At 33.9% G+C, this 22,763-nt stretch overlaps 1 protein-coding gene across 2 annotated transcripts in view; it reads left to right on the top strand.

Moving 5' to 3' along the window:
* The first annotated feature begins 223 nt into the window (after positions 1-223).
* Positions 224-22,763, top strand: part of LOC126965072 (corticotropin-releasing factor-binding protein) — a 38,802-nt gene continuing 16,262 nt past the window's right edge. Inside the window, exons 1-3 of one of the 2 annotated variants that reach the window (XM_050808523.1) lie at positions 224-439; positions 18,974-19,076; positions 20,175-20,335. In XM_050808523.1, coding sequence (XP_050664480.1) covers positions 374-439; positions 18,974-19,076; positions 20,175-20,335 — 330 coding nt within the window. In that variant the 5' untranslated portion in view covers positions 224-373. Of the gene's footprint in view, positions 440-17,294; positions 17,428-18,973; positions 19,077-20,174; positions 20,336-22,763 lie in introns of those variants that run through there. The other variant, XM_050808524.1, reaches the window with a different exon arrangement.

Here is a 22,763-nt window from a genome sequence, read left to right as displayed (position 1 = left end):
GTGTATTGTATGTATATCTAAATATTTATAAAGCAATAAAGATTGTAAAGAAAAGTACAGGCTTAAAAGCCTCCACGTTGTGAGTGTATGAATAACAGATAAAAATCGGTCGTGCTGTAAACATTGATAACAGTATTTTAAAATTAAATATGATTTATATACTACTCCAAACACATCCGACTATAGTAACCGAAATATGTAATTTATAGTATGTTCGTTTGTAAGCGCATTCGGAAGTGCGCAGATCCCGCGTCCCTATAAAGGGAATAAGCTGGATAAAAGCCTCCCATTCACAACTTAGTCGTAGACTCGTAGCCTCAACAAGTTGGCTTCACAACTTTTGTTTGAAAGAAATTATAAGTGTTTAGTCAGTATGGGAGTTCTATTTCTCCTCGCTTTGGTGTTAACTTGTGACAATATTAACGGCTTGCTTATACCTGTAAGTCAATAATTATAAGTAACAATTAATTAATTAATTTATTTTATGCACCAGTGATAATTACATTAATCCAGTATTCATTCTAAAGTTAATTCTAATTGCATTATCTAGTTTACTAATCATTTTTATATGGCATAATCAAGTTAAGTATACATTTATTAAAAAACGTATAAATAATTATTACGGAAAAAATATCGTAATGGAATAGTTCTAGGTAAAATAATCGAACAATTTGTCTTATATATAAATATTTAAGTTATTACATTTAGTATACGCTTGGATTACATGGGCTTTTTAAGATTACAATTAATGTTATACCGTGTTAAGTAGTTTAAGATTTTGTTTTTAATAACATGTGCTTTGATACGCGACCAAAAAGTCGCATTGGTAGACATTAAAAGCTTAAATAAAGAAGTATTAATGATGTTTTTGTTCTGAATAAAAATTAATAATTGAAAACTGCTTTTATAATATAAATAACAATGAGATTAATTAAACAAAAATACTTCTTCATGAAATACAAGCCGCGTTAAAGCTGAATCAAAATGATTTATCTTTTATTAAAACATTATTAATAAGCTGATAGATTGCGTAGGTACTTTTAAAGGGCAATTTGACTACGCAGGCTTCCTACACACAGTACCTCTTACATACATTGTTATTTTGAGTATCGAGTCCTTTAAAAAAAATACCGTTTTGCTCTACTAAAAAAGCAACTTGCTGCCCAGAAATTTACCCACGTTCAATGGAAATATCTTTCTCTAAAAGATTTTTTCTGTGTACGGACATAAACACACGCTCACACTCACGCACATACGCAAACACACACATACATACACACACATACACTTGCAAGGGTAATCAGAACACTTTTTTTTCTAATATTACATTTTATAAAAAAATGATAGCTTAAGTAGGTAATCGGGGAGCCACAATACATCCACTCCCACTCAACACCTTAGGGAGGAGGGGATGGCTGAAAAACAGCGCTGCATGGAAACATAAATCCATGATGCCATGTAAGGTGAAGCTGCGCCTTTTCCTTTTGCCTTTTGTTTCATCCCGTATCCTAATTGTTCATTTTATATTTGTAATGGCAATAAATAATTTATTATTATTATTTTTATATAAAGAACGTTGTGAACGCCACAAGAAAAGTGAAGACTTCATCAGGGAGAAGTTTAAAAGACTCGAGTTAGTTCATCCCGAACGAGCCTTTCATAACCAAGCGTGACGACTCAGTCACATTCGTCAAAAGTTGTTAGCTTGTCGTCTGTGTCACTTGAAAACTATATTTTTTATTTTTAAATTTATTATGTACCTTTATTACTTCTAATATATAAAATTCTCATGTCGCGGTGTTTGTAGTTAAGCTCCTTCGAAACGGCTTGACCGATTCTCACGAGATTTTGTGTGCATATTGGGTAGGTCTGAGAATCGGACAACATCTATTTTTCATCCCCTTAAATGTTAGGGGTGGTCCACGCCAAATTTATTTTTTAATTTTTTGACATTTTTTTTAAATTTCTTTGATTATGAGTCAGCATTAAAAAATACAATATATAACTTCAAATTTTCACCCGACGATCAACAGTTACTTTTGTATCGCGATTTTAATAACGGCAATACAACGTTTGCTGGGTCAGCTAGTTTTAATATAAATTTTTATTTTGTGCGTCTGTTGTAACTGAACTCCTCCTAAACGGCTGGACCGATTTTAATGAAACTTTCTGTGTGTCTTCAGGCGGATTTGAGAATGGTTTTTATTCACAATTGAACTACCTCCTAAACGACTGGACCGATTTTGATGATTTTTTGTGTGTTCCAGTGAATTTGAGATTGGTTTAGATTCTCCATTCCATCCATATAAAATATTTCTCCTGCTCATGTGTATGTTTTTGATCATCCTAACGGCTGGACCGATTTTTCAAATTAAAGACGTGTGTACAGGACAACGTCTGTCGGGTCTACAAGTATATATATCGAAGAACAACAACAACTGTAAGGCTTTCGTCTGCATGGTCGGTCGGCAGGTGATCTTCTGGTATACCTAACACATAGATGGGCGGCGGCTATTGACAGCAAGGGGGAAGGTCTGGTAGTTAGCCTGGATATAGCGAAGGCCTTTGATCGTGTATGGCACAAACGCTTCTCTCTAAACTTCCATCATTTGGGCTTCCCGAGAGCTTATGTAAGTGGACCTCCAGCTTCCTCACTGGGTGCAGCATACAGCTCGTTGTCGACGGTTTTTGCTCGAATCCCAAGCCCACTCGAGTGCCCCAAGGCTGTGTGCTATCTCCCTCACTGTTTCTTCTGCTAATAAATAATATGTGGGACACCTCCAACATACATTGCTATGCAGACGACAGCACTGGTGATGCCGTATACACGGGCCATGCAGGTCTCTCTCAGGAAATTGTTGACCAGTGCCGGGAGAAACTTGAGTCTTCTATCGAGTCCTCTCTTGAGAAGTTCGCGGAATGGTATAAATTGAACCATGTCCATTGGACCCCGAGAAGACTAAAATTTGCGCGTTTACCACAAAAAAAAAACCCATTTGTCGTATCACCACTCTTCGACAACACTTCCCTTACAGCCTCGTTTGTCAGCATCGGAATACTGGGTCTTAAAATCTCGAGCGATTGCCAATTCCACGGTGACCTACAGAGCAAAGCCAAATTGACTTCGAAGAAACTGGGTGTCATAAATAGAGCACGGCAATACTTCAAGCCGGCCCACATTCTAGCGCTCTACAAAGCGCAGGTCCGGCCACACATGGAGTATTGCTGTCATCTCTGGTCTGACGCACCCAAGGATCAGCTTGATCCATTTACAACGCAAAGCAGTTCGAATTGTCAGGGATCCAGTGCTCTGTGAACGGCTTGATCACTTGGCGTTGCGTAGAGACATCGCTTCATTGTGTGTCTTATACCGCACGGGGTGTGTTCTAAAGAGATGTTTCACCTGATTCCTGTCGTCGATTTCCACCTTCGCACGACACGCCACAAGTTAGGATATCATCCCCACCATCTGGATGTGTGGCGGTCCTCCACAGTGCGGTTTTCAAGGAGCTTTCTTCCACGTAGTACAAAGCTATAGAATGAACTTCTTTGTGCGGTGTTTCCGGGATAATACGACATGGGTACCTTCAAATAAAGCGCGTACACCTTCCTTAAAGGCCGGCAACGGTTCTGTGATTCCTCTGGTATTGCAAGACAGTGTGGTGGTGGTGATCACTGAACACCAGGTGACCCGAACACTCTTTTCCAAAAAAGAAATATATATATACACGCGGCATATAAGTTATGTACCCCGCGCCCGCTCATTGTATGTAAAAAAATATAGTATCCAGATGAGTAACCACCAACAAACATTCGAAACACGCTGCATTTTCTGGTATAAGTATTATTCCGATCGGTTCAGCAGTTTTTGCAGTATGAATGAAGGAAAAAGACGGTTTTCTATTTTTATAGCATAGATTGTATTTCTATCATTCATTTTCCATATTGTTACACAGAAAAATAAATAATTTTCAAATCATAAGGTATTTAATCAATTATTGCAAACTAAAAAACGATTAAAAGTCTTTCATTATGTTCTTGCTCCATGAGAAACGTGGATTAACAAAGTTATTAAATTTTAAATTAAAAATGCAGCCAGCGTACTTACACTGTCGGTAGAATTCTGCCGGAGACTGTATAATACCTCGAACTACATTGTCCTATTAATATACTGGTTTTTAAATAAAACACTTTTAAATGATTAAAACGCGTGTAATTGTAATGGTTTTACATTAGATTTTTTTATTTTAGTTAACCCGACGTTTCAAGACCTTTCCAGATCTCGTTTTCAGGGGGACTGCAGATGAAGTGAGTCAAAGATTGTATTTGTCATAGTTGTCATTATGAAGTTTAGCGCCATTTATTTCCTCGGAAGTGGTATTTGCTGTACACAGATGGTTTTTGGCAAAATTTACTGACAGTGTCCTCTTCTTTTTTGGTATGTGTAGTTATGGGTTTTAATTTAGAGATTATTGGATCCCAGATGTTAGATAAATTTAGACCATCTTCTCCATTGAAATTTGGGTATTTTTTAATTTCAATGGCTTCACGTACCAGTCTTGGGAGAAATCTATTCTCTTTTACCAAAACTTTTGGTTGGTCGAACCGGATGTAGTGGTTAGGACGGTCTGTTATGTGTTCACATACAGCTGACTTAGAGTGACGTCTGTGTTTGATATCCGCAATGTGTTCTTTAAGTCGGCTTGAGATATTACGTTTGGTTTGCCCAATGTAAGACAGGCCACAGTCGCAGTCCAGTTTATAGACACCGACACAGACATAGAAGAAATGTAACTTTTTACGCAAACATCTAATGTAAAACCGTTACAATTACACACGTTTTAATCATTTAGAAGCGTTTTATTTAAATATGTAACACTCGAGTTAATCAAAAAAAAAACCATACTGGATTTTTCTAATTAAATTGAATATTCATTTTAAGCTCAACCACTGTAACAGTGGTTATGTTTTTGATATTCACTTGTAATATATTATTATCTAATATATAAAATTCTCATGTCGCGGTGTTTTGTAGTTAAACTCCTTTGAAACGGCTTGAGCGATTCTCATGAAATTTTGAGTGCATATTGGGTAGGTCTGAGAATCGGACAAATTCTATTTTTCATCCCCCTAAATGTTAAGGGTGGTCCACACCAAATTATGTTTTTTAATTTTTTTTTAAATTTGTTTGATTATGAGTCAGCATTAAAAAATACATACAACTTCAAATTTTCACCCATGTACGATCAACATTTACTTTTGTATCGCGATTTTAATATAGGCACTACAACGTTTCCTGGGTCAGCTAGTTATTAATCAGATTCTTAAATTCAAATTCAAATATTTTTATTCAAAATAGGATATGATAACACTAAAAGTTTGGCACTTCTAGCATATCGGAATTATTTGAATTAGGAATTTATATTTTTTGAAACGTTGCAACGTTATTAGTAATAAAACAACATTTGGCGGAAAATCATTTGTTATTTTTTTTTATCACACATCAAAGTTCTACGTACGCATCGAAAATGGAATTACGTCGAAAAAAATTTAGAGCGATGATTTTTTTATAATTTTAAAAGTTCTCTCGTCTTCAAAATGCTTTTTAGGAGAGAAGCGTATTGCTTGAGCACCGTGAGGCGATGGTTTGCTGAATTTGAGAGAGGTCGGGTTTCTTTACATGACAAATTTCACACATTTATCACTTATTGAAAGTAAAAAAAACTACCACTCATTCGAAAAAGTATGCCTCAGTCAGACCTGAGAAAAACCAGAGCAAAAAACTTAGCGGCCTTTTTTTCATAAAAAAATATAGCTAAAAAGTAATTTCGTGTAATTAAACTTATTATTCAAAAGCCTGAGGGCGGTCGCTTCATTCCTACCAATTTTGGTATAATATATTAAGAAAATCTTTTACATTACAGTAACCTTTATCACATAAACATTATTCGAAATTATTTTGAATTGCGTGACACATTTCTTTTGTACATTATCTTGGATCATGTTATAAAAGCATATACAACGCATACTCGCAGATAGACCTCTTTAATAAGTTGTTATCTAGAAGAAGAGTTTAATAGAACAACAACATGAACTCTACAGAACATGTTTTGTTTAACTAACTTGTTAGCAAAAGCATGAGTTTTAAACTTTAATTAAACACGTCAGGAAACTTCTATAGCTAGGGAAGTATTTTAATTAGGACATCTTGCGAATGTGGATAAATCTATGTTTATTATACGCTTACACTCCGCCCTTTCCTTTTTCCTGATAACATCCTCTTTATATCACGCAGAGTTCTAATAGTTCGACAGTTATTTATAATAATAATAATATTGACACACTTTTTACACAAATTATCTTGCCCCATGTCCCGTAAACAGTTGCACAAATTGTCTCATATTCGTGACACTGCCACACTAGTGATTATATGAATTCATAACTTGTAAATGCACTCACAATGTACTGCACTCACTGATACTATTTTTATTCGATAACTAGTTTTTCTTTATTTATCAGGTTTTTTTTTTGTTGTTGATCAATATTGTTTTATATTCGTGACACTGCTATGATTGTGATTATATATTCGTAATTTTTATAGGCACTTACTATATACTACGCTATGTACAAAATACTGCATTAATGTTGAAATTATTTCCACTTTTTCGCGCAAAAAACGTATAGTGTTACGCAAGCAGAATTTAAAACTGAAAACCCCGTCAAAATCGGTAAGGAAACTACGGAGTTACGGCTATTTCTTAGCTGCTACAGTGCCAGAATTTTTCTAAGTCGAAAAGGAATTGTGGGGAGTTGAGACTTTGCCGAAATGATAGAGGAGGGTTCAAAGGGGTTCACCTAAGGGTTCACCTATATAGCCTGTGTTATGAGTTACAAGACAATGATATATTTAATACAATATACTTACTTAAACATACATAAATTCATATAAACATACATAAATACATTTAAACATCCATGACTCGGACCTACCGGGATTCAAACCCGGGACCTCTAGCTTAGTAGGTAGGATCGCTAACCACTCGGCTATACAGGTCGTCGTATTAGTCGTATTTATAATCGCGCGATTTATAACCTAAGTCGTAAAGAATCATTAAGAGAAAAATTTAAAGAAATAAACATTTTGACTGTTGCTTCTCAATAAATTTTTGATAATGTTCTGTATGTTCATAAGCACATTGAGGAATTTTCAAGAGACTGTGACATTCCTAATGTTAACACGAGGAACAAACATAAACTTGTTATGCCTACTACTCGGTTGGGTCGAGTTAGTAAGTCTTGTTGTGATGTACATGCTTCTACAATATGATCCCATAAAATGTACAAAACAAATGTGTTACGAAATTTAAAAGAATTGTTAAAAAACGTTTGTGTGGGAAAGGTTATTAGAGCATAAACGATTTTCTTAATGACACCACGGACTGGGAATAAAGCGAACACCCTCAGGCTCATTAATTATAAATGTTTATTGTACGATATCCCATTGTAATCCATATTTTATATTAAAAAAAAAGCCCGCTGAGTTTCTTGCGCCCATTCTTCTCAGGTCTGAGACAGTCTCTTTTGAATGGGTGGTAGTTTTTGACGTTCAATAAGTGATTATAAATCCTATTTTGAATAAAAATATTTGATTTTGAATGCGCATAGTATTGAAACAGCACGCAGACCTTTCCTAAAGCACTAAACTTATTGATAAAAGACGCAAATATATTATTGGTTGTCCACAAAAAACAAAAACAACCTTTGTTTTTACATCAAAGTTTTACAAATTCCTAGGATCGTTTATCTACAATAAACTAAACGTAATAGCAAACATATATTCCCTTAATTATATTAATTGTAAGAAGGCTCTTTATGAAGCAATTTAAAGTATGTCCTCCTTTCTTTCTTTTTCAGTTTAATCTTCAGAGAGACAGAAACATTACTAAAATATTTAAAATAAACATTATCTATATTTTCTTTCTATTACTTTTTTATTTATTATACTATATAAAAATTTCGTGTCACACTGAGTTTATTCGCGACAAACTCCGAGACAACTGAACTGATTTTAATAAAATTTTGCTCACCGTGTGTAATTTGATATAACTTGAGAGATAGGATAGTTTTTATTTGAAGTCGTGTACATAATATTCCTTAATTTTTATTTTGTACGAATGATGAAATATGAGATTATTTGATATTATGACGCACAGTTTGGCAGTTCTGATGTGATATTATTTCATTACAAGAACAGGGAACAACAAGGGATATATTTATTGTAATGCTTAGATTGAGGATTGGTCTCCGCTGTGCTCCAACTAGATACCGCTGGTGTAGTCGCAAAGTGCGGCAACTAATACTACGCCCAAGTACGATTACTCCACTCAAGCCAGTCTCGAATAGTGTGACGTTGACGTCCCACATGTTCTCTTAAACTTTGCTAATAATTGAAACTAAAATGCCAGGTTGCGTAGTAAAACTTTGTAAAAAATAATACTACAAGAAATAAGAAAGACACTAGGATCACAAATCATCAGTAAGTATTTTGTATTTTATTAATTTCAATGTAAAATAACACAAAGTGTATGTTACAAAATTTGAAAGATGCCATTGAGTGTCAAGATGCCACGCACACAAGCATCTTACAGTTGCCGTCATAAAGAAGCTATTGTTCTTGGGTAATGTGGGATCTAGTTGTAGTGCAGCGGAGTCCAATCCATAATCTAAGTTGTAATGATAGATCTTCTACCGTAATAATATACAAGATTTTTAAATTTTCATATGAAACTTTGGTATTTTACTGCTGAAGCGCACTGATGACCAGCATTTTCCAAAGTAATTGTATTGTCAGTACCACGAAAAGTGTGTCATTTGAAACCGCGCTGTATTTATTTATCGGATCTGTAATTGGATACTTTATGAGTGTTTCAGATTACCAAGTCAAGTTACACGAAGCAATTATTTTTGAAGTATCAGATGTTCATGATTATTACAACGATCATGATATTAAAAGGGACATTTTTTATGTTTTAATTACAAATGTAGATATACTTTTCAGATTCCCCTATAAAGGTATTATAAGACGATATGCAGGTGTCCCAAAGTTATGGGACATGAAGGGAAAGTACCTTAAATATCGAAGATAGGCTATTTTACTGAAAGAAGGCTTTATGTTATTTTTAAAAGTTAGTAATTCTGCATTCAAAGATTTTCTAAAAATTACTTACCTCGTCTTAATTATTCCCAAATCTCACACATTATCAGATTCCCAAATCGAACCGACTTAAATGTAAAAAAAAAACACACTTATGATGCCAATCGAAAGAATGGCCAAAAACTAATAACTCTTATTAAGAACATAGTATAAGTTAGTAACTTTAAAAAATAACATAAAGTATTATTTCAGTAAAATAGCCTATCTTCGATATTTAAGGTACTTTTCCTTCATGTCCCATAACTTTGGGACACCCTGTACATATATATATTACTTGCAGAATTTCATAGTCTTAGTTCAACGAAAAATATCGTATAAATTTTGATTCCGTTGAGAGTGTCTAAATATACTTCTTTTCCGGAAAATACGGCTGTATCTTTTAGTACGTTATTATTTGTAGTTTAATATATTCACGTGGATCAGTGTGATTTCTGTATTTAACCCAGTATCAAAGATTTGATGACAGGTTTCACTTTTATCGATTCCGAAGAGGCAGTGATAGCGTTCAATCAGCACGTAGAAAATATGCCTTCAGATGAGGTTCTCCTGTTTTAAAAAATGGTTCGATCGCATGAAAAAATGTTTAAAATGTAAAGGAGAGTATTTTGATAAGTAATAAACATAATCTTTTGGTTATAATATACACTCGTATAAACTTGTGACCTACGTATTTTATCAGCCATTCTTAACTGGTTTGGTGTAGGCTTCCAGGTTCGTTGTTCTTCACGTCATTCTTCCATCATATCTTTGGTCTACCTGATATATAGGGATTTTTTTCCAGGACCGTTTGCCTCGCGAGCCATATTTCAAAGCTTTGCTGTGCCACAGTCACACCAACATGGTAATCATTCGATGGCATCGGTGACTATACTTCGTTTTTTGTATACTATAGCTTTTCTGAATCCTTAAGCGCGCTCATTTTTAAAGGACGTGCAGATCGAACGTCCGTACGTGTATTATCTTATTTAAAGTGATCACACAGATAAGTGACATTACCTAATTTGCGGCGAGTTGAAGGTGGAATTCGGCGGCAGGAATCCACTCCCCGAATCACAATGAAGCGACGTCTCTACGCAACGGCCAGAATATAGTCGGCTACACATTTCAGCTAGTCTTAAATATTAATTACTGTCAGCAATGGACATTAGCACGAAAAATAATAAATAAGCTACGATAATTATTTTTTTTGCTTAAACTCACGATGACATTGTATTTTTTTTTATATGAAATACGTGGTAATAAAACGCATCTATTTTTTAAGTGACAACTTCTTAGCGGCGTTGAGCACTTTTACTAGGATGGGTATAAAATGTTAAACTCGCGTCAGGACACGTGGCCTGATCGAAAATTCGTAGGACAGTCGCTGAAATTATGGATAAAATTTTTCTGAGAGATAAGCTTTTTGATGTAATATAATTGTAATAGTTCTGAAGTATTATTTTTTTTTATGTGCGACAGTGCAATAAATTAATATTGTATCTAACCACTTAAATGCTAGTACTTTTGATTGATAAATAAAGCTATTCGTGCGAAATTCAAAAATGCACAACGATAATGTTCAAGTTTTTACATCTGCATTCCCGAAGTGCAACCCTTTATTTTTTTATCTTTGTTTTTCATGGACGAGAAGAACTAAAGAGCATACATACGGATCACCTTATCGTAAGTGATCACCGTACCCAATACACTTTTGTAACACCAGAAATCACAAGAACGTTGCTGAACTTATAAAGCGCCAAAAACTACATATTAATACATGGGAAGGACCGAACCGGGGATTCCGTGGTGAGAGTGAACTGTTCAAACTATTGCACCACTGACACTTGATAAACTATTTTTTATAGGACCTACTCATATCTGAGGAAAGTATCTAGTCACACTATCACCAAGATCCATACAATTGGGGCGTATATTACCTTCAAATACAATATGATATCTTGAGTACCCGCGGACCATTAATAAAAGCAAAGTATTTTACTATACTAAGGCTGGGTTGGATCAACTAACTTTAACAATAGCAAACATGTTAAAGTAACGGCTAAGCAAAAAATGAGTTGCAACATTTGACAATTTTTAGATGATGTTTATAACTTTAACTGTTAATCGTAACAGTCCGATCTTCGCCGGGTTAAAGTATATAGCGACCTGTCAAAAGTTTCAAATAAATTTCACGTAAATTGTAGTTTTATATATACTATTTACGATAAACCTTGTTTAAAAATGGCCATTTGTAAATCAGTTTCATCAAAAAAAAAACATATTCCTGCAAACGCGAGCAATGTAATTTTGTAGGTAGGTACTATGATATGTTACTTTTTAACTTTAACTATGCCAAGGAATATGATGGCGCAACACATCCCGCAGTCTATGTTAAAGCCAGCGTTACTGTTAACATTAAATTTGACTTTAACCTTAACTACAACAGCCAATATGATGCAAGCCAGCCTCAATATTTTTCCTTATCAACTGAAAAATTAATTTATAAAGTAAATTGAATATTATCAAAGGCCCGGTATTCAGTCCAGGCCCTCTTAACACAAAACTTATGAATATCAAGAAGGTAATTTGCGTCTACGTACTACAATATAATATTAATATAAAACTTAAGAGAGCCATAATATATTTTGTAACAAAATATTAATTTTGTATTCTTTAGCATATTATTAGAATAGATTCAAGAATGATGTATAAAATGTTTTAATAAAGTCTTATTTGATGGAAAAAGCGTAGATTAGTGAATGTTTTTGTGTACTGTTTCTATTATTATTCACTAATAAAGAGGCATAAAAGGCATTTATTTTCTCAAAATTGATTCCTTTAGAATTCTTTTTGATGTCATTTCTAATATACGCGAGACTACTAACGCTTCGAAAACAAATGGGACTCTGAGAGAGATGGAGCGGCGCAAGAAACTCTCCCAGCATTCTTTTATTGCGCTCTTTTTAACAAAAATGTACAATATTGTACTGTCATTGCTATTGCTATAAAATAATCATAATCTAGTCCTAGGCTGTCCGATCCCTTAGATATTCAGCTATGTAGTAATAGGATTTACGACAGCTATTTTTTAATAAAACATTTTTTGTTTATAGATAATGCCTGAACAGTGGCTGGGACTTTATTATCAAAGTGTTTACATTTACCCTTAAAGCTATTATGTATCTTATGAAGCCTACTAGAATTAGTTACAGGCAATCCCTTATTTCTAGTGTTATAAGAATGAAAATCACTATTAAGAGCAAAACGGGATTATTTTTGTGAAAATATATTAAATTTTCATATATCATCCAGCAATCACCATCTATATATATTACCATATCTTCTTTGTGAAACATCTAATCCTTAGATAAGGGATTTGTCTCCGCTTCGCTTCAACTAGATACCGCACTACCTAAGAACAATAGCTTTTTATTACGGCAACAATTCAATGCTTTTCGTGTTATTTTATTTTGAAATTTATAAAATCCTTACTGATGATATGTGATCCCAGTGTCTTTCTTATTTCTTGTAGTATTATTTTTACAAAGTTTTACTACGCAACCCGGAATTATAGTTTCAATTATTAGGAAAGTTTAACAGATCGGTTGGCACGTCAACTTCACACATCGTTTGAGACTGGTTCGAGTTCTTGGGCATAGTATTGCTTGCCGCACTTTGCGATAACGCCTGCGATATCTAGTTTGAGTGCAGCGGAGACTAATCCATAATCTAAGCCAAGTATGAAAAGCGTGTTAATTAGTTAAAAACTTCACCTATCCCTCTACCTATAAAAATATACTTACGCAGTTAAACTACACATGATCAATCTTTATGATAATTAAATTATATTTTTCAATACAAGTTATTGAAAGTAAAAGTTAAAGTACGAAATACGATAAAATATGTAGAAAATAGATGACGATATATTGGTGTTTATATGAATTAAACTCATTTATGCTTCACCAGTAGGAGGCTCTTGCACAGGATGCCGGCTAGATTATGGGTACCACAATGGCGCCTATTTCTGCTGTGAAGCAGTAATGTGTTAACATTACTGTGTTTCAGTATGAAGAGTGCCGTAGCTAGTGAAATTACTGGGCAAATGAGACTTAAAATCTTATGTCTCAAGATGACGAGCGTAGTTGTAGTGCTACTCAGAATCCTGAAGGGCACTGCATTGAAATGGGCAGCGCATATCAATTACCATCAGCTGAACGTCCTACTCTCGTCCCTTATTATCATTAAAAAAATGCTAAACATAAAGTAAAATATTATAACCTATTTTTTTGATATTAATATGTCATTAGTTTGACGGCCAGGATTATTGCAATTAACCAAAATATAGAATCCATTAATCATCAATTTAATTATCGAAGCCGTTGGCGAATTGGTGGCAAAATGGCTGCCATTTGGCCGCATAACAGTAATAGGTTTAAAAAATATAAAAACCCAAAGCTTAATTGAATAACATATTTCCTAAACAATTTGTTATTTTTAAAATAGTTAAAAAATATCCCTCACATCTGGGGTTCTTAATTAGATTTGAAATTACAATTTAAATTTGAAAACTAAAATTTATGAACGATGCGGCACTCGAAAAGAATAACTTTAAAAAATTACAAATTGCTTAGATTTGAAGGAGCGACATCTCAAATCAATTTCCTAATATGCGAATTTTTTGGTTGAGCAGATTATCAACTGTAAAGTAGATCCTGTAGGTCTGAAGCCACAACCTGAGAGTTGAACAAAAAATATCAAGATTTATGAACGTTCCGTCACTGAATCGTAACCAACCCAAGGAAATTTTTGATTTAAAATTTAATTTGTGTACATACTTTTTAAATAGAGTATTAACAGCTTTTTAACTATCACGGTTTTGAACACAGTTTGGTGATTTTGGATATAAAAAACGTTTTTTCGTTAAAATTAATAGTTAAATTTTCTTTGAAGTGTCAATTAAATAGATGTTTGTGAATACAGATTACATAAGCAACTCGTTATACGTTCATCAAATAAACTCAAACAGATTAAGGATACGATATTTGTCAAGCCTCTAGAGAGATGTCAAACAAACTCAAGGATAATGTAAATACACAAACACATTCTAAAATTCAAACAAATTCCTAAAATAGAACTGCTTAAATATTATTCACTTATTTTAATCTGTATTTTTAAAGTTATACTTCTTTAGGCGCGTTATGAAAATATGATGAGAGTGAAATTTTAAGATGCGAGATAGGATAGGCAAAGGGTTCAAGCCCGTACAGCCGTATTCGTTATTTAATAATTAATTGTTAAAGCCATCGTTGCATGATTTTTATAATTTTTTATTTATTTATTATGCTAGTCAATTTGGTATGTTTTTTATAGCGGTAACCCTCTCTTCTAGGATTAATATACAAATAAAATAAATAAAATTTGACAAATAAATTTTATGAACGATGCTGGACTCGTACCCACAACCTCCGGCGTTTCGTGCCGGTGCTCTAACCAACTGATCTAACCGTTCGAGTGACGTATCGTCGTAAAATCTTGTATGCTTTGTTCAACACTCAAGTTGTGGCTTCATTTACAGAACCTACTTTACAGTTGATAACTGAGCCGGAGGTCGTGGGTTCGAGTCCCAAAAAATTTTGTTTTTCAAATTTGATTTGTGTATTAAGCTAGTGTTATAATATGTTATGATAATCTAAAGTATAAATTAATTCGACTAAGTTTCACAAAATTGCTTTCGCCTTTATGTGTGGCATGTTCAGGATAAAGTATAAATCCCTACTAAAATTGTAAATGTGATTGTAAGTTTATTATGCTTTTACGCCGGAGGTACTCAACCAATTTTGATTAAATTTGGTATAGCGATAGACTAGAGCTTGGGATAGGACAAAGGCTACATTTTATCCCGGAAAACTCCATGGTTCCCGCAGGATTTGTGAAAAACTGAAATTCACGTCGATGAGTTATAACTATAACAATAGTAGGTTTAGTTTGCCATAGCAATCTTCCTCGAAATAAGATTCATATAATATGTTGGAAATGGGAGCAATAACGGGAACCAGAACTGGAATAGGACATGAGATAATCTTCAATTCCAAACTTGCTTATTATTTTTAGAAACCCTTTATCTACGCGGACGACATGTTGACGCGGGCATCAGCTATTAATCTATATTATATAGACATTGTTATAAAGCAGTGGAAGGCTTCTATATACAGAAAAAGGCACCCTTGTTAGAAGCAACGGTGCCTTTTTCTGTCGTCAAGCAGTTTATCAGCAATAAGGGAAAGCGTTATTGTGTTTCGGTATGAAAGGAGCCGTAGCTAGTGAAATTACTGGATTATTTTTTATCTATATATATATAAATGAATTGCTGCTCGTTAGTCTCGCTAAAACTCGAGAACGGCTAGACCGATTTCACTAATTTTGGTCTTGAATTATTTGTGGAAGTCCAGGGAAGGTTTAAAAGGTGAATAAATATGAAAATGTTCGGAATTAAATAAAAACAACAATTTTGTTTTTATGATATTTGTTTTGCATGGACATATTTTCTATGAGAGAATTTATTGACGCACGGTTTGACAGTTCTGCTGTAAAACAATTTTATTACAACAACAGGGAGCATATTTTATGAAATGATTCTTGATGTTATGAAATATTATTGACAAACAGAACAACGTCTGTCGGGTCAACTAGTAATATATATATTTATGATATATTATTATACTTATGTTTTTTATTTTATAATTAATTATTACAATTCAAATTTAATTAATATTATATATTCCGACGACCTTTTTTACACGGTAAAACTCGAATGAGTTTATGTATGTACAAGAATTATGATATCTATACTCTAACTAAATACCGCACTATCTAAGAACAAAAAATAGCTTTTTTATTACGGCAACTTGACACTCAATGGCATCCTTCAAATTTTGTAACATACCCTTCGTGTTATTTTATATTAAATTAAATTAATAAAATACAAAATACTTACTGATGATATGTGATCCCAGTGCCTTTTTTATTTCTTGTAGTATTATTTTTACAAATTTTTAATAACCTTTAGTTTCAAAGCAAATTTTAGTTTCAATTATTAGCAAATTTTAACAGAAGATGAGGCCCGTCAACGTCACACATTGTTCGAGACTGGCTCGAGTGCGCCCACTTTGCGACTACGCCTGCGCCTATCTAGTTTAAGCGCAGCGGAGACGAATCCTTAAACTAAGTATACAATAATTGACAGTCAGTGTGGCGCTGATATTGTCATTATTACATTATTTTACGACATATTTACCTCTAGAAACATATTATCACACAAAAAATAACAACTGTATTGAACATCATAGTACTAGTTATTTGAACACTAAGGCGTAATATTTGTGAAAAAAAAATGTGTGTGTAGGTACTTATGTAGTACGCACGTGCGACGATATTCTTCTTTAGCGTAATAAAACAAAAAAAATTGCGTGTGTACAAAGTACACATGTCAGAAGTGAAACCTGCATTGTGCATGAACCTCTAAACTGCATATGAAGTCCTGGTACATATTATTATTGTGGTAGGATGACACATGATTTCAACCGCTATGAAAGACATTACTAACACCGCTACCATATTTATCTTCTCCTGGTGTCTATGCACTTATAAGTCGTGCGTATGACATAAGAATATATTAAGATGTACCTACTCGCGTCGTAATTATATCAAAAAAACAACACTTGCACGTGCGTCTGTCATGAAAACAGTTTTATCAAGGGATTAGACGCTATTATAGAACACATTAATCTCAGAATATGGTTTCTTTATAACATTCTTAAAATTCCTTTGTGTTTGCTTTGAAGTATTTCTCCTTTATGCCTCACGTATGAAACTATATTACATTGAATTCCAAATTGTATCTGTTCGCCGTTTGCAAATCTACATCATTGGGTTTTGAATGGATATTGGAGAAGCCATTCCATAAGGAATGCGGCAATGTATCGCACAATTTCAACTGGCAACACCATCAGCAAGAAATGCACCAACCACCAGATGTCGCACATTCGTGCAGCTGATCTTTCTTTGTTAATAAGACCGCACGCGCAGGCACACGTTACGCGACTTACTTGCAAAATCCACGCTTTCTTAAAGTGCCACGAAAATCCCTGTTGTGTAGTCTCCTTCAGGAGATCTCAGGTGTACCGCAGAGATCAGTGCTGGTTGTCCACAAAGAATCCAGATCTTCAAGCATTGCTGTAAGTACTCTTGTACCAAAGGCCAATTTTATTCCACCAACCTGTAAATTTCATAACGGCGAGATTTATATCCCGACCTAATGTGGTGAAATCCTTGAACCCACAATATCCATAGCAGAAATTCGACGTAAATTTTGTAAAAATGAATAATTAATATCCAGCCTTTGTTTAAGTTAGGAGAACTTAACAATTACAAAAACCTGAATAAATTGTTAATTTTGAAGGCACAGAATTTTAAACTTGGAACATAACCGTTATTATTTTAAATTACATCTTATATTATTTTTTGATACTTCAATAACATTTTAGATAAAATAACATAGTATTATTCTTAACCCTTAACTGGTATCGTGTATCAACACGTTTTCTTGGTTTTCTAATAAACATCGTAAGCACAAGCACAAAGCACAAAAAAAAATTATGGCAGTAAATTACGAGACGCGCAGTACATTCAGCTGATGGTAATTGATACGCCCCGCCTATTACAATGCAGTGCCGCTAAGGATTCTCGTGAAACCCATTAATTCTGAGCAGCACTACAATTGCGCTCGTCACCTTGAGACATACTATGCTATGTCTCATTTGCCCATTAATTTCACTAGCTACGGCGGCCTTCAAGCCGAAACACAATAATGCTTACACATTACTGCTTCACGGCAGAAATAGACGCCGTTGTGGTACCCATAATCTAGCCGGCAGCCCTGCAAAGGAGCCTCCCACTGGTAGACATAACGTCGCTATTCGCGGCGGGTGCCAGATATTTGGCGCTGTGTTACTTACTGGGACCCAGGTATGCACGTGTTGGGGTCCGCGCGGCCCCCACGTTACTCTAGTTACGAAAGTTTTTTTGCATAGCAATTTTTATATATTTTTTATTCTTTACAAGTTATTAATTCAAGATGTCGCGGCCTTTGAGAGATAAAATAAAAGAAGAACACGAAGATTCTGATTCCGAATCAGTGATCTAGTCTAGAAAGAACAAAGTTTATCATTAGCAATTTTGAGCCTTAAGTTTACAAGTGATTTATTTCATGTTGATTTTTGAGAAATTTTGATCAGAGATTATAAGACGTTATTTTAACGTATTATAGATTAATTAAAATGGTGTTGTTTGTGATTTTTACTTTTCTAAATATAATTTTAATTGATATTTGTAAAGTAGAAAAAATATTACCAACATGTTGATACTATTTAGTGATCTATTTGATGAAGTAAAAAGATTTATATCAATAAAAAGTATTATTTTGATGACATAAAACAAGCCTATTAATATTATTTCTGACCATTTATTCAAGTACATAGTTAAAACTTACTTGCTAGAAGCAAACATAGAATGGGGGCCGCACGGCCCCATAGGATACCAGTTACGTATGTCAAATTTAGGAAACTAGTTAAGGGTTAAATAGTGATAACAGATCATTTTCAATTGAGAGAGATTCTATTTTCACTTACATGTAACTATTATGAGGAATTATTATTAGAAAAGTTTCCGAGAGATGCGGGAATGATGATATCAACTATTTTAATATCTGATATTATCTCGCAGGGATTAGGATACGCTTCAAGAGATGCTTCACCGTCCTTGTCTTGGTTCTCAAGAGTGCGTCGGCTGCCTCCTCTCTCGCACCGCATCATAGATCCTAACGAAGGTAAACACTTCTTATCGTCTAATAAATCATTTCATTTCATTCATTTATTTATTATTTATTATAATTACATACATTGTTCTTCATGCCTAATATAAATTTACTAATATTTTTCTGTTTTTGAAATTAATAGTAATTAATTTCAAAAACAGAGAAAAATTCAAAAAGAGAGAAAGAGAGGCACCTTTAATGTATCAAATTCCGCTGGATGGCTCACTAGGAAACCGTGAAATCAATATCACTTTATTCACGGAGTCAGGTCATGGAGATGACACTTATGAATGTCAAAAAAATATTTTACTTATTGAATTTACCGCTACTTCGTAAAGGGTTCAGCTAATGAGAAGAAGTAGCAAGAAACTCATCATCAAACTGAAACTCATATCATTATAAAACTGTAAGAATTTAAAGTAGAAGTATAGTATACCATTTGAGACAAACAAAACTATCAAAACGCTAGAAATCTGTCAACTTTGCAACCTTCTTCTCTTTGAGAGCGGTATTTGTTTCCAAAGAGGTGCTAGTGTTGACAAGAAAAAGAACACACGTCTTCCGGCTGAAATGATGATTTGTAGCTAAGTTTTAACTTTATAATAGGTACATATAAATAATAGTATTTTATTAATATTAAAGGTAAAGGTTTGCATAAGAGGTGTATTAAATAAAATTTTTAGTTATTTTATGCTTTCCAGTTTTTGAAGTCAGTTTTTCTAAACGTAGTTTTTTTTTTATTTTTTACTTTTAGAGGTCAATTCAAAACTCCTAAAAACACCCATCAAAAAAACAATTATTATAACATCTACGTAGACAAAAATTTACATAAAATAAATTTTACTACTGGGTCAAACTATATAAGATTTTTATGTTGCCAAGTTGCATCTATTACGCATTGAACTGTAAAAGAATTACCTAAATCGGATCATAAATCTCAGCGTTATCGGTGTACAAACATAAAAAAAAATCCGATCGAATTGAGAACCTCCTACTTTTTGAAGTCGGTTAAAAATTAATTAACAATACACAATACAAACTTAAGCTAACAATAAAAATAAGTTTAACTTAGTTTTTATCACGTTATATTACAACGGTGCGTGTCAACAGATTGTTTTATGGTGACATCTGAAGAAGGGGAGCTGTTCTTCAAGTCGCCGTCCAACGAGCCAGTGGTGTGTGGTATCTATATGATAGCGGAGCCAGATAAGAGAATCCAGGTCACTTTCAACTACCTCGACGTGCCGTGTGACAATGGAGGACTTGTGGCGGTAAAATTATAATGAATAACTTATTTAATATTGTATCAAATATTTTGATAGACTTGCATTTTTGAAGTGAATACTTCTTTAGACGTGCTGAGTACTGTTTTTGTGGCGTTTGAATGTCAACCCGACGTTTCACGACCTTTCTAGATCTCGTTTTCAGGGGGACTAAGCGTCGGGTTGACTAAAATAACAATAAAATGTAACTCTAAGGTAAAAACAAAGTTATAATTATTACACGCGTTTTAAATTATAATTCTTTCAAAAGTATTTTATTTAAATGTGTAACACTCGCGTTAATCTAAAACTAGGATGCCGCTAAATATATAAATACAACAATATTATAAATAGTACTAATAATAGTAGTAATAATAGAACTATAGTTATGACAATAAATATAAATAGCGCGTGCTAATTTAGAATAATTTGTTATCATGTTTGTTTTTAATTATAATAATTGTATCAAGTCGAAATTCAAAATTCTATCCCGACAATAACCTAGAAAATTACGAAAGCTTTCTATAAGTTCAATTTTTTTTTAAATTGGTCCAGAAATGTCCCAGAAACAATTTAACACAGAAATCAATTGGAGTGACCCGGTGGGAGTTCCGCTCAGCTTCGCTTCGCTCAATAATCTTAATATATATAAATCTCGTGTCACAATGTTTGTCCTCAATGGACTCCTAAACTAATGAACGGATTTTAATGGTGATTACTTCATGGAGTGCAGTTTGGTCCAACTTGAGAGATAGGGTAGTTTTTATTTCGATTTGGGACCCATAAATATTTTTATTTTCAATATTTGTTTTGTATGGACATATTTTCTGTGAGAGAATTTAGTGACGCACGGTTAGACAGTTCCGCTGTGAAACAATTTCATTCTAAGAACAGGGAGCATAATTACGAAATATTTTTTGATGTTTTGAAATATAAAACAGTTGTTGTTTTACTATCTACAGAACAACGTCTGTCGGGGCAGCTAGTACTATAAATAATAATACTAATGTTCATCTAAAAATAATTAAGTACAACAGAATTCAATCCTTTTTTATCAACACGCTGTGGTTTTTGACGTGTTGATAAAAACAGCACAATTTTCTGTAATGGATGGAAAAACATTTGTCGAACCAGCTAGATTAACTTGAGTCACTGACCCAAGTAAACAAACTTTAATTCAATTACATACTAGCAACTTGGAAAGGAGATAACCGGCTTCATGCTGTGCAAACTTAACTCAATCCCTTTATCCTTTAAGACTGAATTTCATTAGCTGTTGTAACCTAATTTTCTTCAATGTTCTTTAAGTTTCAAAGAACGTTCATTTTAACATTTAGGGTCATTCAGGCCATTAAGGGAATCCCTGATAGTTAGCTTGAAAGTAACTTGACATAATTAGCTTACGGTCGTTCTCAATAGATCTATCTACAGATAGAGATAAATTACTACCTTCTACTGTCAATAATTAGCTGTCAAATAATCTGAAGCTGTCCCAATATACCCGATAAGTCATTCTTATCGCCTTGTATTGGGAAACATGAATTGCAATTTCCATACAAACTTCTATCGATGGTAAGCATCTATCGTCGTCCCATTGACAGACAGCGTGTACGGATAAGGTGAGTTACAGTCCATAAGTTTATTGGTACAGAAAAGTCAACGTTAGTTTCGATTTTTATGTCAAGTTAGAGATAAAATGAATATTGGGAACAGCCGTTAGATAGCCTAGACGTCTAGATAGAGCCTCTTGCTGCTAGACAACTGATGTAAACAGGCCAGATTTATTACTTTAGTGTGTGTGACAAGCTACGTCTGACACTCGCGATATGTATGTCACTTTGTGTTAGTGTGAGTGCATTGCTCAATTTTTTTCGTAACAATAAAGGATGAGACGAGCACGGCGTTCAGCTGATGGTTATTGATACGCCCTGCCCATTACAACGCAGTGCCGCTCAAAATTCTTGAAACACTCTGAGCGGCTGTACAATTATTGTGCTCGTCACCTTGAAACATTAGATATGTTGTCTCATTTGCCCTGTATTTTCACTAGCTACGGCGCCTTTCAGACCGAAACTCAGTAATGCTTACACATTACTGCTTCACGCAAATAGACGCCTTTGTGGTACCCATAATCTAGCCGGCATCCAGTACACAGGAGCCTCCCACTGGTACGATGGCACTTTTTGACGTTATCAAAGCTGTCACAGTCTATTTAGACGTATAAATGATCCAAGTTAGTTGCAAACGTTGGTAAAGCGATTTAATTTGTTGAAATTTCTTGAAGAAAGTATAACATTGAAAATTGTTCAATTGTTTACCGATAGGTTATTGCAAGTTCTTGATGGATAAGTTTAGCAATTGTGACTTTTTATTATTTTATACAATATTGTAAAGCAGTCAGGGAAAAGAAAAATAGTGTATTAGAAACTTTACATTT

The sequence above is a fragment of the Leptidea sinapis genome, chromosome 6 (assembly GCF_905404315.1).
Source record: "Leptidea sinapis chromosome 6, ilLepSina1.1, whole genome shotgun sequence".
NCBI lineage: Eukaryota > Metazoa > Arthropoda > Insecta > Lepidoptera > Pieridae > Leptidea > Leptidea sinapis.
Note: the sequence above shows the minus strand (reverse complement) of the source record. Positions and strands in the feature narration are given on the sequence as shown.